This window comes from Myxine glutinosa, chromosome 8 (genome assembly GCF_964187855.1).
Source record: "Myxine glutinosa chromosome 8, kmMyxGlut1.1, whole genome shotgun sequence".
Classification (NCBI taxonomy): domain Eukaryota; kingdom Metazoa; phylum Chordata; class Myxini; order Myxiniformes; family Myxinidae; genus Myxine; species Myxine glutinosa.
In genome coordinates, this window is record NC_136268.1 from 69,047,365 (window position 1) to 69,063,715 (window position 16,351).

The window sequence follows — 16,351 nt, forward strand, 5'->3', positions numbered from 1 at the left end:
TAACCTATAGCTCATGTGCCCCATGAAAACGATGTGAGGGATGGTAGATCTACCATCCCTCTACACCGGATACCATTTGCCATCACTATCACCATTTGTCCACTATACTTGAGCCTCTCGGGGTGGAAATACACTTTCGCAGCTCGGCTTCGCAAAGCCGAGCAATGCATACAGGTGGTCTGTCTCCTGTTGGTTGGGTCTGTCCGGCATTTTCGATTCTGGGGAGGAGGCATACTCGGACCGAGGCTCCAGGCGCCATCCCGGCGCGGAGCCTCTCGGTCTCCGCCACGATGACCCAACCTCCCCCGGTCGGAGCATCGCGCCCGCCAGGGGGCGAAGGTCCGACCTGGCTTTCCTCCCCCGGAACCGTGCCGATCGCCTTTATGATGCGGCACCGACCATACAGGGCGGGGCCCGGCACGAATCGTGCATGGCGCTCCTTGCAAGAGCGCCGCGGCAACGATCCCCGCCGGCTCCCGCAGCACACAAAGAACACCACGCCCCGAGAGCTCGCGTCGGCTGTACGTCGCCCTAAACGCTGCCCCGGTCTGCGTCGATGCCCAAATCGCATTCTCACACCCACACCTCGCGACCCGTTCCATACGCACACAACCCGGCGCTCCAGCAGCTCTCATACATTCCATGCACTCCGTTATTGCATTCTCCTGTGCACACTCTTCCGTTCCACACTCAGGTGCACACCACTCAGGCGCAGTCACGCTGTTCACACACTTCAATACGCACTCTGTAACAACCATGGGTGTGCACTCCTGCACACACCCAATCATCACTGCACACCCTCGCGCACACTCCTCCGTTACGTACTCCGTAACACTCACGGGTGTGCACTCTATTGCACACCCAATCATCCGCTCCGGTGTGCACTCCCACACACTCGCCAACACGCTCTGGTGTGCATTCTCGCACACTCTCCACAACCAACTCGCACTCTGTATCACACTCCGTTCCACACTCCTCCCACTCACATTCCATCATACACTCGCGCTCCGGCGCCGTCCGCACACTCGCGCCATTCGCTCTCGTACACCTCACCACGGACCTTCCACAAGCGCCCGGGTGACGTCGGGATCCCAAACGCGCAAAAAATCCTTTCGCGCCAAACACTTTTGCGCCATACACAATCCTGCTAACCTTCGGGATCCTCCTCTCCTGCACCAACTGCAAACTTCCATTTTGGTTAGGCAGCACGACATCATAATGCGAATGCAGACTTTGTGTGCATTCCATCTTTTTCTCCCATTTAATTCCTATCTCTGCCGTCTCCTTAACCCCGATTTCAACTATAATTATTTCATTTTCTTTTTCCTCGACGACCGCCGGCGCTAATAAAATTTTCTCTTCTACTTCGGCGGTCGTCGGCTTTTCCATACCCCGTGTCGCGATTTCTACCCCGGTCCACCCGGCTGTGCTTTGCTCCCCCTCGCTTAACCCGCGCTTCTCACATCGCGTTACCTCGTCGCATACCAGTGTGCCTTTCCCGCCGGACCTGCGGTCTATGTTCTCCCCAAATTCTTTTATCTGTCCACCCATTCGGTTTTCAAACCCCGTCAACCTGTCCTTCTTTCCTTTCATTTGATTCTCTCGGTGGCCATACTGTTTTCCAACCCCGTTAACCCCTCATTCATTTCTCCCATTTGGCCACCCACGTCCTTCAATGGGCCCCCCCCCCCCCAATTTGCTTTCTAATCCCCCCAATTTGCTTTCTAATCCCCCAATTTGATTTCCCAATTGCTTCCCCATTCTGTTTTCCAAATTATTTAACCCATCTTTCATTTGGCCACCCATTTCCTTCATTTGGTTACTTTGCGCATCCATCTCAATTTTCAATCCCCAATTTGGTTTCCCAATCGCTCCCCCATTCTGTTTTCCATTCGCTCCAATTGTTCTCCCATTTTGTCAATACTGTCATTCTTTTTTTTCATTCCCGCCATGAATTGCGCCATGAAGGCTTGCATGTCGACCACCCCCATTTGCGCAGCGGGCGCGGCCTTCGTCGCCATGTGCGAGGCGCCGCCATTTTGTTCGCCTGCAACCCCTACTGCTGCACCCTCTCCAATTTCCTCTTCCATTTCTCCCAATTGTCCCAATTCTTCCCGGGGATCCTGGGTCGATTCTAACTCCTCCTCATCTACCCCCACCGGCATCCGACCACCTTGGCTATCCATGGCACGATTTAATTTAGATGTTACTACAATTTCGGCCGCACGTAATTTTGAGTGCGTTAGGCACACTTCGGGTCAAATCCCACTCCCCGACACCAATTGTTGCGGCCAATATGCACAATTGGTGTCCAAAATTTGGTCTAAAAAAATTTAGTCCCAGGTTCCAAATCCCCACTCCTGGCTACCAATTGTTGCGGATCTCCAACATCGGCCTCCCCCTTATCAAGGGGGGATTAATCCCCTTGTCCTTTGTACGAGCCGACGCGATCCGGGGCTATCACGTTCTTTCCGGTCGGTGTTAAATAGGGTTGTAAGCCGAATTAGTCTTATTACCTAAGTACTAACACCGGCCGCGAAGCAAGGAAATAACCCCACCCGAACCACGGCGTTAGTGGACACGCCGAGCAAAGCGAGCCGCGATTCGGGCCGTTAACGGGAACTAACCCGATTGAAGCGGTTCTTAATCGTGCCACGCATACCCAATGGAGAAATCACTAAGACGATCGGATTAAGAGGAAAACAGGAAGAACCGGTAATTTATTCACACTTTGTACAAATAAGAAGAGGAAAAAGAAGAGCAATGTACAGGGAAGAGGAAGAAGCAGATACACAGGGCAGCCTTATACAGTCTTACTTATCCCTGGACACGGGCCCGCTCGCACTCAGACTCAGGCTCAAACTCAGACTCACACGGGGTTTGTAGATGGTCGGGTTGAGGGTCCACCGATGGCGTCCACAGCTCGCTCCGGTCCCCGACTCGTACCACGAAGCAGATGGTGAGGTAGACGGTAGATGGCAGGCGAGATCGTCCCATGTCGGTGGCGCGGACCGGACAATTATACTGGGAGGATGGTAGGCTGGCGATTATACTCGCGTATGTAATAGTTGTACCGGCGCCTTATACGCGCTCCCGGTATCGCTCAGTACAATGCGCCACTCCCACAATGATGTCACCAAAGCGCCTTTCCCAATTCTTCTGCACGAATGCCAAACGTGACATCCTTTCACACGAGTCCTTCAATACTGGCGCCCTCCACCAAAGTCCTCTGATGCGCTTAAGTCCTTTTCATGCGAGCGAGCTCAGTCAGTCCTGCAGAGGGCTTTGCGCTCGCGGTTATATAGCGCCGCTTCGCGAACCCTCTCGAATCTCTAGCCACACCCTGTCAGGCGATGTCGCCTCAGCCCTGATTGGTTGTTGAGGTCTTACCGGCTCCGCCCTTGATGGCTGCCTGACTTGGCCACACCCCCACCCTGGCGTTCCGCCCCCTTTTGGGCCTTACCTCGTGGCATTTGGGCTGGTTCGAGCGAAAGCCCAAGGGCAGCGAATGCTACCGACCCAACGCGTAACAAACTGCGAGGGGCAATGGGGTGCAGACTGGATAGTGCTCAATGGAGTCGATTGGAGGGAGGCTGCAAACTGAACGGGGCCTACTCTTATTTGTTTTACACAACGCAGATGCAACTATTGGAAATGGCCTTATCCTAAACACATACTATGAAATAACTAACGTTCTTAGGTGACCTACGTGTTTGCATGTGGCCTAATTCTGGGGTGCAACCTTTAACCTTCAATGATGTTACCTGTGTGGGTTCTCAAAACCGCAACAATATATATATATATATATATATATATATATATATATATATATATATATATATATATATATATATATATATATATATATATATATATATATATATATATATATATATATATATATATATATATATATATATATACAGTGGGGAGAACAAGTATTTGATACACTGCCGATTTTGCAGGTTTTCCCACTTACAAAGCACGTAAAGGTCTGTAATTTTTATCATAGGTACACTTCAACTGTGGAAGACGGAATCTAAAACAAAAATCCTGAAAATCACATTGTATGATTTTTAAGTAATTAATTTGCATTTTATTGCATGAAATAAGTATTTGATCACCTACCAACCAGTAAGAATTCCGGCTCTCACAGACCTGTTAGTTTTTTCTTTAAGAAGCCCTCCCATTCTCCACTCATTACCTGTATTAACTGCACCTGTTTGAACTCGTTATCTGCATAAAAGACGTCTCCAGACCGTCTCCGACCACAAAGACCGCAAAGACCGACCGCAAAGCCGTCTCCAGACCTGTCCACACTCAATCAATCAGACTCCAACCTCTCCACAATGGGCAAGACCAGAGAGCTGTCTAAGGACATCAGGGACAAATTTGTAGACTTGCACAAGGCTGGGATGGGCTACAGGACAATAGGCAAGCAGCTTGGTGAGAAGGCAACAACTGTTGGCGCAATTATTAGAAAATGGAAGAAGTTCAAGATGACAGTCAATCTCCCTCGGTCTGGGGCTCCATGCAAGATCTCACCTCGTGGAGCCTCAATGATCATGAGAAAGGTGAGGGATCAGCCCAGAACTACACGGCAGGACCTGGTCAATGACCTGAAGAGAGCTGGGACCACAGTATCAAAGAAAACCATAAGTAACACACTACGCCGTCATGGATTAAAATCCTGCAGCGCACGCAAGGTCCCTCTGCTCAAGCCAGCGCATGTCCAGGCCCGTCTGAAGTTTGCCAATGACCATCTGGATGATCCAGAGGAGGAATGGAAGAAGGTCATGTGGTCTGATGAGACCAAAATAGAGCTTTTTGGTTTAAACTCCACTCGCCGTGTTTGGAGGAAGAAGAAGGATGAGTACAACCCCAAGAACACCATCCCAACCGTGAAGCATGGAGGTGGAAACATCATTCTTTGGGGATGCTTTTCTGCAAAGGGGACAGGACGACTGCACCGTATTGAGGGGAGGATGGATGGGGCCATGTATCGCGAGATCTTGGCCAACAATCTCCTTCCCTCAATAAGAGCATTGAAGATGGGGCGTGGCTGGGTCTTCCAGCATGACAACGACCCGAAACACACAGCCAGGGCAACTAAGGAGTGGCTCCGTACGAAGCATCTCAAGGTCCTGGAGTGGCCTAGCCAGTCTCCAGACCTGAACCCAATAGAAAATCTTTGGAGGGAGCTGAAAGTCTGTGTTGCGCAGCGACAGCCCCGAAACCTGAAGGATCTGGTGAAGATCTGTATGGAGGAGTGGGCCAAAATCCCTGCTGCAGTGTGTGCAAACCTGGTTAAGAACTACAGGAAACGTCTGATCTCTGTAATTGCAAACAAAGGTTTCTGTACCAAATATTAAGTTCTGTTTTTCTGATGTATCAAATACTTATTTCATGCAATAAAATGCAAATTAATTACTTAAAAATCATACAATGTGATTTTCAGGATTTTTGTTTTAGATTCCGTCTTCCACAGTTGAAGTGTACCTATGATAAAAATTACAGACCTTGACGTGCTTTGTAAGTGGGAAAACCTGCAAAATCGGCAGTGTATCAAATACTTGTTCTCCCCACTGTATATTGTTACGGCCCGCGGATAAGGATGTTGGTTTGCCGAGCGGATGGCACCGCGGCCTAACAGTTACCCCGATTAACCCGATCCCCGAACGTTGGCCGGATCGCGCCACAGATATTCAATAGGGAAAAGACTAAGGCGACACGGATGTGAAGAAGAAGAAGACAAAAAGGTTGGAAATACGAATATAATTTATTTCTATTTACACCCAAAAATAACCAAGGAGAAGGAAAGATAAGAAAATAATATACAGAAGATATTAGAGACACAGTGAAAATCGCTAGCTTATCTAAACAGGCTTAATTAATCCCCAGGACAGAACAAACAAAACAAACTCACGTACACAAGAGGATGGAAAGGCAGGAGGTGGATGGCTGGAGGGAAAGGAAGGTCCACCGGTACTGCAGCACGATCGGCGCGTTTGGCAGCCGCCGTTCTTTCGCGGCCCTGCTCAAAACCGCCGTCCAGGCCCCAAGCGGCTGTTGTTGCTGCTGTGGCCGGCGCTGCTGCTGCTGTTGTCTGCTGCTGTTGTCTGCTGCTGCTGGCGAGCAAGGCGACGAATAGCAGGCTTTGTGCTTCCCTGGATGATGATCTCCTTAATGTTCTTTATGTTCTTTTGCTCACATGCCAGCCTCGGACTCTGCTCGGAAAAGCACCAGCTCAGGAACAAACATCGGTCCACTTGATCAGCCGTTGCTGTGTACAAAGCTTCCTTGGGTGATCTCAATGTACTCTCGCAGTTGGTTCTCTCTCGCAGTACCTTGCGCGCGCGCTTTTATAACGCCTCCGGCGATCAAGCCGCCGGCCTTCAGGACACGCCCATCGGTGTGCTCACCTCGGCCCTGGTTGGTTGCGCGACCCTCTGGCTCCGCCCTTGATGACGACGGGCGGGCACGCCTTTCTTCCCCGACCCGAGCACATGTTCAATGGTGGTTTTGGAGGGGATGTAATTGGCAATCGAGGCTTGGCAATGACGAAAGGGGAAATGGAGGTTTTGGGAATGGGAATGAAGAATGAAGGGAAGCTATCTTATTTCACTTGGTGCAATGGAGTGTCATCTTAATGGGAGACAAGGCCTTACCCTAATACAAATAATAAAGATATAACTATTCGTATACTGAATCGAGGCTCGTGAAAGAGCTAACATTAACTTCACAAACAAATCGACCACACAAACAAAATACACAAAAAGAGGGAGCGGAAGTCAAGATGGGGAGAAAAGGGGAAGCACACATACACAACATCCGAGAGCAGGGAGATGTGTGGAAGGGAGAGGGCCCGGGGGGAGGAGGCATGGGAGGGGTGGGGCAGGGAGAAGTATAAAGCACAAGGACACCAAGGACTTCCAGGACAAAAGTTGGTATTTCAAAAAGTGGAATTGGGGTGAAATTAGCGGGGGTAGAAAAGATCAAGGTTTTGGATGGGGGAAGATAAGAGATGGTGTTGAACAGCTGTTTTAAAGACTTGGAGGGTGGAGTGGGATTGAAGAGAGTGAGGGAGTTTGTTCCAGAGGCGGGAGAAAAGAGGAATGAAGGAGTGAAGGTGAGCAGAGAGTCTTGATTTTGGCAGTTTAACCAAAAGAGGGTTGCAGGCAGATTTTGTGCGACCTGTAGGAATATTTGCGGGACAGAGCCCAGAGAGAGCTGGGGGGGCAAGGCCAGACAGGAGTCGGTAGAAGACGGAAAGACCACCAACCTGCCTGCGGTGAGTGAGTGAGAGGCCCTTGGAGTTAGCTTCATCGCGGGAGATTCCAATGATTCTGAATGCTTTGGTTTCAACAGCGTGAAGGCGAGCTAGGTGTGAGGCAGGAGCACCAGCCCAGAGGGGAGAGCAGTATTCCATTGAGCTGCGGATGAAAGCCTTGTATGTGGTGAGGAGCTCAGGTGTGCCAAGGAAGGACTTCGCACGACGGAGGATGCCCAGTCGGCGACTGGCTTTGGAGGCCAGATTTGAAATGTGGTTTTTCCAGGAAAGATCATGGCAGATAGTGAGACCCAAAAGCTTGAGTGACAGAACTTCTTGGAGAGGATTATTCAGAAAGTGGATGGGAGGGTTGTCCAGTCGGTCTTTTCGGAGAGACATCGTAAGAGTGTGAGATTTGTCAGGATTGAAAGACATGTTCCACTTGTTTGCCCAGTCTGTGATTTTGTCAAGGTCTGCAGAGAGTGAGGAGGCTGCAGACTGCCGATCTGAGGGATGAAGAATGGAGCGACAGAGAGTAGAGTCGTCAGCAAAGAGATAGAGAGGATTTTCAAGAGAGTCAGAGAGATCATTGATGAAGACCAGAAAAAGCACAGGGCCCAGAACACTGCCTTGGGGAACTCCAGCCTGAACAGGAAGAGGAGATGAGAGAAACCCATTCAGGGCCACACGTTGACTACGACTAGAGAAGTCAGCCAGCCATGCGTGGAGATTTCCATGGATACCAAAAGAGGAGAGTTTGGTGAGCAGAGCGGGGTGCCAGACCGTATCGAAGGCACATGATATGTCAAGGGAGACTGCTCTAATTTCCTGTTTGGCATTGAGGACCTCCATCCATTGTTGAGAAAGCAGAAGCAGCATATCCAGAGTGGAGTGTCCAGGTCTGAAACCAAATTGATGATCAGAGATCAAGCCATTGGAAAAGAGGAAAGATTTCATATCTGAAGCAATGATGGATTCCATGACTTTGCTGATAATTGGGAGAAGGCTGATTGGTCTGTAGTTGCTGGGATCTGTTTTTGCACCTTTTTTGTGCAAAGCGGTGATGTTGGCAGATTTCCAAGCAGATGGAAGATGACCTTGAGCAAAAGAGAGGGTGAAGAGAACAGAGAGGGGGAGTGAAAGAGCGGAAGAACATGATTTTAGGACCCGTGGGCTGATGCCGTCAGGTCCAGTTGCAGAATCAGAGTCGAGGGTTGACAGAAACTTTTCCACCTTGTCAGGAGGAAAGGACACAGAGTCCAGGAGCAGCTGGGTACGACTGGGTACGGTGGGTACAGAGAGGGATGGGTTTGGGACACAAGATTTAGAGGCAAACACAGAGTTGAGGCATTCAGCTTTTTCACGTGTCAGCCGTGTGGCCATTTAAGGTGAGGGAGGGGATGGAGGGAGAACAAACACCAGAAACAGATTTCACCAGACGCCACCAGGATTTGGAAGAGGGAGACAGATAAGAGAGTTCGGTCCTGAGGACGGAGAGATATTGTTTCCTGGCTCTCCTGAGGGTGGACACACACTTGTTTCGGGCTTTGTGAAAGGAAATGAGATTTCCTTCCGTTGGATTTGCTTTCCAGGAGACGAAAGCAAGTTGTTTCTGGGCAATAGCCTCACCAGAAGATTCCGTGTACCATGGACGGGAGGAAGGGTATGACAACTGAAGACGAGAAGGGATAAATCTGTGCATGAGAGAGAGCAATTTACTTTGGAAGAATTCCCAGGATGAGTTGATGTCAGAGGCAGTAGAGATGGGAGACCAGTCCAGATGATTGATGGCTGCTTGAAGACCGTGCCAGTTGGCCTGAGTGAAATGCCAGACTCGTCGACGCTGAGGAGGCTCTCTGAAAATGGTCAGAGAGATGTCCACTTTAACAAGCACATGATCAGAAGAGCCGATTGGAGCAGAAGAAGAGCAGCAGACATTTTCAGGGAAGTTAGTCATAACCAAGTCCAGAAGAGAAGATTCTCCGTTGACTGAGATCCGGGTTGGGAAATTGACAGATTGTGTCAGTCCCAGTGAGTCCCACTATTGAACAGGGGTATTCTATGATTGGCTAACGTGTATGCTTTATGGACTAATTATGGGACGCCCTTTGACCTTTACACTACGGAGGTATTTACAAGGAATCATTACATTTTACAGAGGGTGATATTTACAACAATTTACTATACAATACAACACAATAAAAAAAACACAATCCTCATATCCACAACAATATATATATATACTTGAGAGTTCATATATATATAAAGAGAGAGAGAGGTGCGTGTGTGTCACTGTGTGTAAAGACTTTTCTATTGATTTTTTATACACCACACCCCTTGACCAATCTCCACCAAATTTTGCACATGAGCTGGGGGTACCCAAGTTTGGGTCATGGGCACAAAACAAAATCCCCCCCAAAAAGAATGGCTGCAAAAAGTTTCCAATCAAGAAAAACGCTTACCTTGAGATCAGAGAACTGCTGTTGGATTTTGGGTCGTTCCATACGGTACTTTTCAATTTCCTCCCTTTCTCTTTGCTCTCTGGTGTTAAGATTACAAGTGTTATTTTATTCAATAGCAGGACAAAAGAAACTTGAATCACTAACAGCTACAAAAAATACCACTGCATGTGGAAATTTTGTAATACGTTTAATGAGCTGTGTACAGTACCGCCGATCCTTGCGTCGCTCATCAAGACGCTTGTCAACAGCATTGTAGATGGCATCAGCTTCCTCATCATCCTTCTCATAAGGGCCACTGGAAAAAAGGCTTCCTGCGTATCCATTAAACTGGAACATCAAAATATATCATGAGCACAATGCAAAGGTGATTGGCAATGTTTGTATAAACTAGAACACTCTTCGACGTCGCAACATCGACCAATATGCCTCCGCCCACATTATTACATCATTATACATACTAATGCCAAGTTTGATTTAAATCCCTTCAGCTGTTCTCAAGTATCACAGTTTTACCTGACATGACCTCTGATGCCAGAATCTAATCAGTTCATCTTTTCCTCATAATATGTACTTATACCAAGTTTGGTCAAAATCCCATCACTGGTTCACAAGTTAGCAAAGTAACAGAATATTTACCTGACGGGACCTCTGACCTCGTGACCCCAAAATCGAATCAGTTCATCTTTCCATCATCATACATACCTGCACCAAGTTTAACTTTGATCCATTCACCCATTCTTAAGGTATCGCGGTAACGAAAATCAATCACGGACCCTCGGACGGACAGATGGACACACACACAACCCGAAAACACAAGTCGCCGGAGGCATTAAAAAAAAGACCATCCTGCTTTACAGGAGATCAATTAGAAAAGGAAAGTGAGAAAATTAAATAAAGCCATCTTTTATCTAATTTGATTATTATTTAATCTATGGTGCAGGGTTCAACATTAAGTTGTTCACGGGACAGGTAGGTTTTACGTTTTACGATACAATTATGTTACTTTTAATTTTTCACGAGAGGTGGTCAGGTCGAAAAAAAGATCTTCTTCATCGCTGCTAATCGCTGTGGCTTTACACGAAAATGAACTATATTCAAGGTTAAGATAGATTTGGTTTGTGTAACTTCCGCGTGGTAAAATTGACCTGTGCTCTGAACAGGTTTATTGAGGTTTCCACTCATCCCACTGACAAAATTGCCTGTCCCACACAGTCTGACGACCGTTAATGTTGTTGTATAGCCCCGGACGGTTCTCTCAAAGAGGCCCGCAGCATGGAGACAGCCGTTCAATCTTGCAAGGGCGATCCAGAGATCCTTCACATCCAAGATGGTGTACCCCAGGCCAAACTTCATGAAGACAGGGCCATGAGAGAGGGAGAGACAGAGACAAGAGGGAGTGGGCCAATCCGTGGGGTCAATCGGCACTCTGAGTGTGGCCTCCCTGCCATGACGAATCTGGGCAGCAGGGTAGAGTGGGGAAGATTTGGCCCCCCGACTTGTTTTGGGGGTACAACCACTTCAAAGAGGCATCCCCGATAGTTACATCGTAAATGTTGAGCCCTGTAGTATATATTTAGCCAATAACAATCATTTAACTTTTAACTATTTCGGTAGGTCCATACAGTACTTTTCATACGGTGATATCATACGATTCCATTCGGTGATAACCCTTACCTGAATGACCTTTTTTTTTTTTTTTTTTACTTCCCATCTGAAGTTGTAACATCTCTCGGGACCAATCAAATAAATTCCCTTACAATTTGTACTGTTATTACCTCCGCCACCAAAGGTGGATGGAGGTTATGTTTTCACCCCTGTTTGTCTGTCTGTTTGTCTGTCCGTTTGTGAGCAAAATATCTCAAACGTTGTGGATGGATTCGGATGAAATTTGGCAGAGATGTAGCATATGGGACAATCCGGATCTTCACCAAAATCTAATCATTTCGTCCTTGTCACATACGCTACATCTCTGCCAAATTTCGTCCAAATCCATCCACAACCTTTTGAGATATTTTGTTCACAAACAGACAGACAGGAGTGAAAACATAACCTCCATCTACCTTTGGTGGCGGAGGTAATAAAAGTAAATTAAAAAAATAGGTGTTTTGATTACATACTGGGGTTTACAATTCTAGCCTGGTGTTGGCTTAGCGGTCAGGGTGCCGGCTTGGGATCCTAGGATCCTGGGATCGAATCCTGGTTGATTGCTGAATTAATGCCGGGGGGGGGGGGGGGGGGGGGTGTTGACTCAGCCTGTCATCCTTCTGATGTCGGCAAATATGAGCACCAGTTCACTGGTAATTCCCTGTTCACTGGTAACACCCAACCGGTCCACCAAGTTTCGTCCAAATCCGTCCACAACTTTTTGAGATATCCTGGGAGATAGGGAGATCGGGCCAAAAATGATACATAGCAGGATATCTCAAAAAGTTGTGGACAAAGCTTGGTGGCCCGGTTGGGTGTCTGAAAAGGAGGATTCGATTCGATTTTGGTGAAGATCTGAATATGGATTCGGATATGAGGATTACTTAAATTTACAAGTGATTCTTCACCATTAGGAGATAGGGCCAAAAACGATACATAGCAGGATATCTCGAAAAGTTATGGATGGATTTGGACGACACTTGTTGGACAAGTTGTGTGTGTGACAAGGAAGAATCGATTCAATTTTGGTGAAGATCTGGATCCGGATCCAGCTAGTAGAATTTTTAAGTGATTCTTCACCATTGAGTGATATGGCCAACCCGGCAGAGGTATGCTCTCTATCGAGTGCCGTTCTAGTTTTTTTTTTTCAGTGATCTAAGGCTCATTCATGAAGGTGCTCATTCACAATCACACTGCAGGACATCAGTGTAGTTTACATGAATCACAAGGACATTAGTAAGGGAATAGACAAACACTTGTGGCATATGAGATTTGAACATGGGTGCCCTGCATCATTGGTCAGAGGTAGAAATGGTAAATGTTCCAAACACCTCGCATTCAACTTGAATTCATTGAACACCTGACCCCGCACACTCTTTAGAAGCAAGGACATGGGCGGGGTCTACGAACGGCAAATTTGATTGGTCGAGATGACGTAAAATGCCGTAATATTTTATCCAAATACTGCTAAACTAGCCAAAACCCGTGGAACATCCACGGAAGGGAGGATGTGGTGTATGGATAGAGTGTACCATTATGGATGGCATAGGGGATTTGCTTGTTGGGTGTTGGGCTAGTGTTGGTGTTGGTGTTGGGCTAGCGGCTAGGGTGCCGGCTTAGGATCCTAGGATCCTGGGTTCGAATCTCGGTCGATCGCCGAATTAATGCCAGGGGGGTTGACTCAGCCTGTCATCCTTCCGAGGTCGACCAATTGAGTACCAGTTCACTGGTAATTCCCTGTTTGTCGTTGAAGGCGGCAAAAAGGGTTGGCGTCAGGAAGGGCATCCGGCCGTAAAACATTGCTTCAAAAAGGGGACCAAAAAACAACAACTACCACGGTCCCCGAAAAGGCCAACCCCCGCTTTGCGGGGAAAAATGGCCTCTAAACGGTGGTTTTATAGGGGATTTGCTTGTCCGAGTAAGAGTTAGGAAGAAAGATGAGAATGAAGAGTGCGTATATGAACAACGATTGCCGACACCGGCACAAATGCATGCTCTGGATTGTCCACTCAGTGGACGGCTTGCTTTCGCCTTCGCCTGTCCAATCAGCGGACGGCTTGCTTCGCCTTCGCCCAGCAGACGCCAATACGATGGCGTCGTAAAATGGCGTCGTATCGGTAGTTAATCAGATGCTTTTGGGCCCCGTCGGCTAATTCAGATTTTTCGAGTATGGCTGTACGTGATAAACAAAGAGCGTGGTTCGTAGATCGTAAATCCATTAGTGCCGTGGGCATCGGGTCACTGGGTGCGGCGTAAAAGGGATAACAAAGTCGAGTCCTTACGCTATTATTATTTAGATAGGGCATTTGAAAGTGCCAAAGAGGTGATTTGTGTTATACAGTGTTCAAGTATATAATTAATTCAGCTCTTGCAAAAAAACTGCTGGATGGGAATTTTCTCCAGTCAAACGCACCTCATCATAGTTAGAATCATTAAGATCTTCTTCATCATCGTTTTCTTGCTGGCTCTTCTTCATTTGATCACCGACAGTCCGTTTGCCAGGTGGAGCATGTCTGTCATCCACCGGGTCGTTGGCATCACGTGCCGGCCCAATGTCTGAACGTGTTGTAAAGCCCGTCGCTCTACGAATGTACAAAACATTAAACAATCCATTTTAGACAAATACAATTGTGGCGCACGTCCCCATAGCAACCAGATGAATCACATCCTCCCTATTGTATTGATCACATACATCTTCCGCAATCAAACCGCGATTTCTCCCAATTGCAAACTGAAACTTGGTGTCTCAGGATTGAAATAACGTAAGGAAAGAATATTCATTACATCAACATGGATTACCACACATTGAGTGATGATAGAAATATCTGCAAGGCGACCCGCAGGTCAGTCAATCGTTGATTTTTGCCCAAAAATGAATGTTTCCTCGTACTACGAGTCGTAGTGATGGAACATGCAATTCTCGCTTCAAAAAAAATATATATATATATATAATATAAACAATATAAACAAAAAATCAAGTAGAGGCCTAACTATCCAGGGCCCAAATAAATAGAAGTAAGCGAAGATGATAACCATGGTTGTTTAAACAATGTTTACAGTAATAACCTCGCCATACCCTCTGCCCAAACCAGGGACATAACCCAGTGGCGCGGGCATCCCCAGAAAGTGTTTCTTCTTCTTTGAGGACATATTCGCAACGCTCAATTCCAATGCGTCGGCCCAGCTAGATCAACGGACTACGGAGTACGGAGACGGCTAAATGGGCTAATAATTATTTCATTCTACAATGCCTTCATTCTCACTTAAAAGTGACAAGTTTAATATAAAAACCATTTATTAGAGGCGGAAACACGTTTATATTCAACTGTATTTGGTTAGACATTACGTTCATATATTTTTTGTTGCAAAACGTTAATAACCACTAAGAGTAGCTGACTTATACACCGCCTAAGAGCATTTTTCACTTTTTGTCGTTCGAAGTTTGAGGGGTCAATAATTCTCAAATATGTTGCTCATTTCATGATTTCGTTCCTCTTTTTGAACTCTTTATGAAAGAAACTGAAAACTAGTTTTTTGGTCTTAGTTAATAGTTATGCACTTGACCAGAGTCGATTGGTTGACGTTTTGATATTATTAGGCCTATTATTATTATTATGTTTTTGTACTTTATTAAAGTGATTGTACTTTGGTAATATAACCAGGGTTACCCACATGGATAAGAGTTCAAATTGGGAAAATAACATTCCAACCCATTTAGAACCAACCAACCAGCTATCCGAACTCTGTGACAGCTGATTTTTTCTTATCGCTATACTTCCGGTTCAGTTCGGTCTTGTCATTAGAATTGAATTATTCGAGTCGACATAAAGTATCGTTTTCATTTATACCTAATGCTTACTTCAACATCACGTTTCTCTGAAGAATTAGTGACGCTGAATAAGTACGGATTAAAGAAAATACAATGGCGATGCCGATTGGACTACCAACTCACGTGATATTCAAATTTATATTTCGCCAAAGCAACATGATGAAAAATATACATATTACACACAGCAACTAATTAAGAAAACCTATATTTCAGCTTTTTCATTGTGATCTAATGTAATAAAGACGAATTGTTCTTCATAAAGCGATAATAATAATAAATGCATGTCACCATGACTTATAAGTTGCCTGAACGACATCTACCATATAAAGGAACGCGACACCAGATGTATTTGTGTTGTATGAAAGGAGAGAAGGTTAGCACTCCCCTTGACAAGGACGGAAGAGGCCCCTGGGCCTATACAATACATATACGGTTAAGGCATTGCCACCTACCTTGTGGCGTCTTACCAAGTTTTTTTTATCACTTTCATTGAAAAGAGACAAGGGAGACACACCTCGAAAATGTCTCGCCTGTGCGATTAGATCGTGTGCCGTAACGTCTGCTGGCATCACATTAGTTCAATGTGTGTGTGTGTGTGTGTGTGTGTACAGTCCCTCGGATGGATTTTCAAATCCGTTCAGTTTATTTTTTTTTCGTGCTGAACTCGATGAAACGCAAACAACAAAGAGAAACACATCAAATAAGAAAACGGTGGAGGAACCCGAGAAAAATTCAGGGCTTGTAAGATTTCAGATCCCCATGAGACTTGACAATGTATTGTGATTAAAATATATTTTAAAAATGAAAAAAATATTAAAGTAAAAAGGGACAGAAGTAAGGAGAATATTGTAAAACAAGATAACTATCCCGGTATTGAGAATAACAAGGAGTTGAGCAGCCAGAAGCCAAACCGAAGAAAGCATAAAATATAATTGAACACAAATGGGGAACGGAGGTGTCGGGGAGGGAGCAATCAGGTAGGTGTAATGCAGATACTTGCATTCACGTCTCAAAATCACTCATTATTCATTTATTACGACCAGCAAAAGTACCCTGCGTTGCCGGGTAACGCAGAGTCGTTTCGGACAGAATTAAAAAGAGAGGGGAATTGAGAGAGGAGGATGGGGGAGTGGAGAGAAGAGGGTG

General features: G+C 46.3%; 1 protein-coding gene and 1 non-coding gene across 2 annotated transcripts in view; one reads left to right on the forward strand and one right to left on the reverse strand.

Annotated features, from left to right (window-relative positions):
- PRPF6 (pre-mRNA processing factor 6) overlaps positions 1-14,625 on the reverse strand; it is a 53,932-nt gene extending 39,307 nt beyond the window's left edge. The window contains exons 1-4 of the mRNA XM_068124614.2: positions 14,453-14,625; positions 13,790-13,958; positions 9,941-10,059; positions 9,733-9,811 (exon numbers count right to left, since the gene is read on the reverse strand). Coding sequence (XP_067980715.1) covers positions 9,733-9,811; positions 9,941-10,059; positions 13,790-13,958; positions 14,453-14,526 — 441 coding nt within the window. The 5' untranslated portion in view covers positions 14,527-14,625. The remainder of the gene's footprint in view (positions 1-9,732; positions 9,812-9,940; positions 10,060-13,789; positions 13,959-14,452) is intronic.
- Positions 14,626-15,556: 931 nt separating this feature from the next.
- LOC137433246 (U6atac minor spliceosomal RNA) lies at positions 15,557-15,683 on the forward strand. The gene has a single exon (XR_010985638.1). It is a non-coding gene; the product is annotated as a U6atac minor spliceosomal RNA (small nuclear RNA).
- Positions 15,684-16,351: the final 668 nt, after the last annotated feature.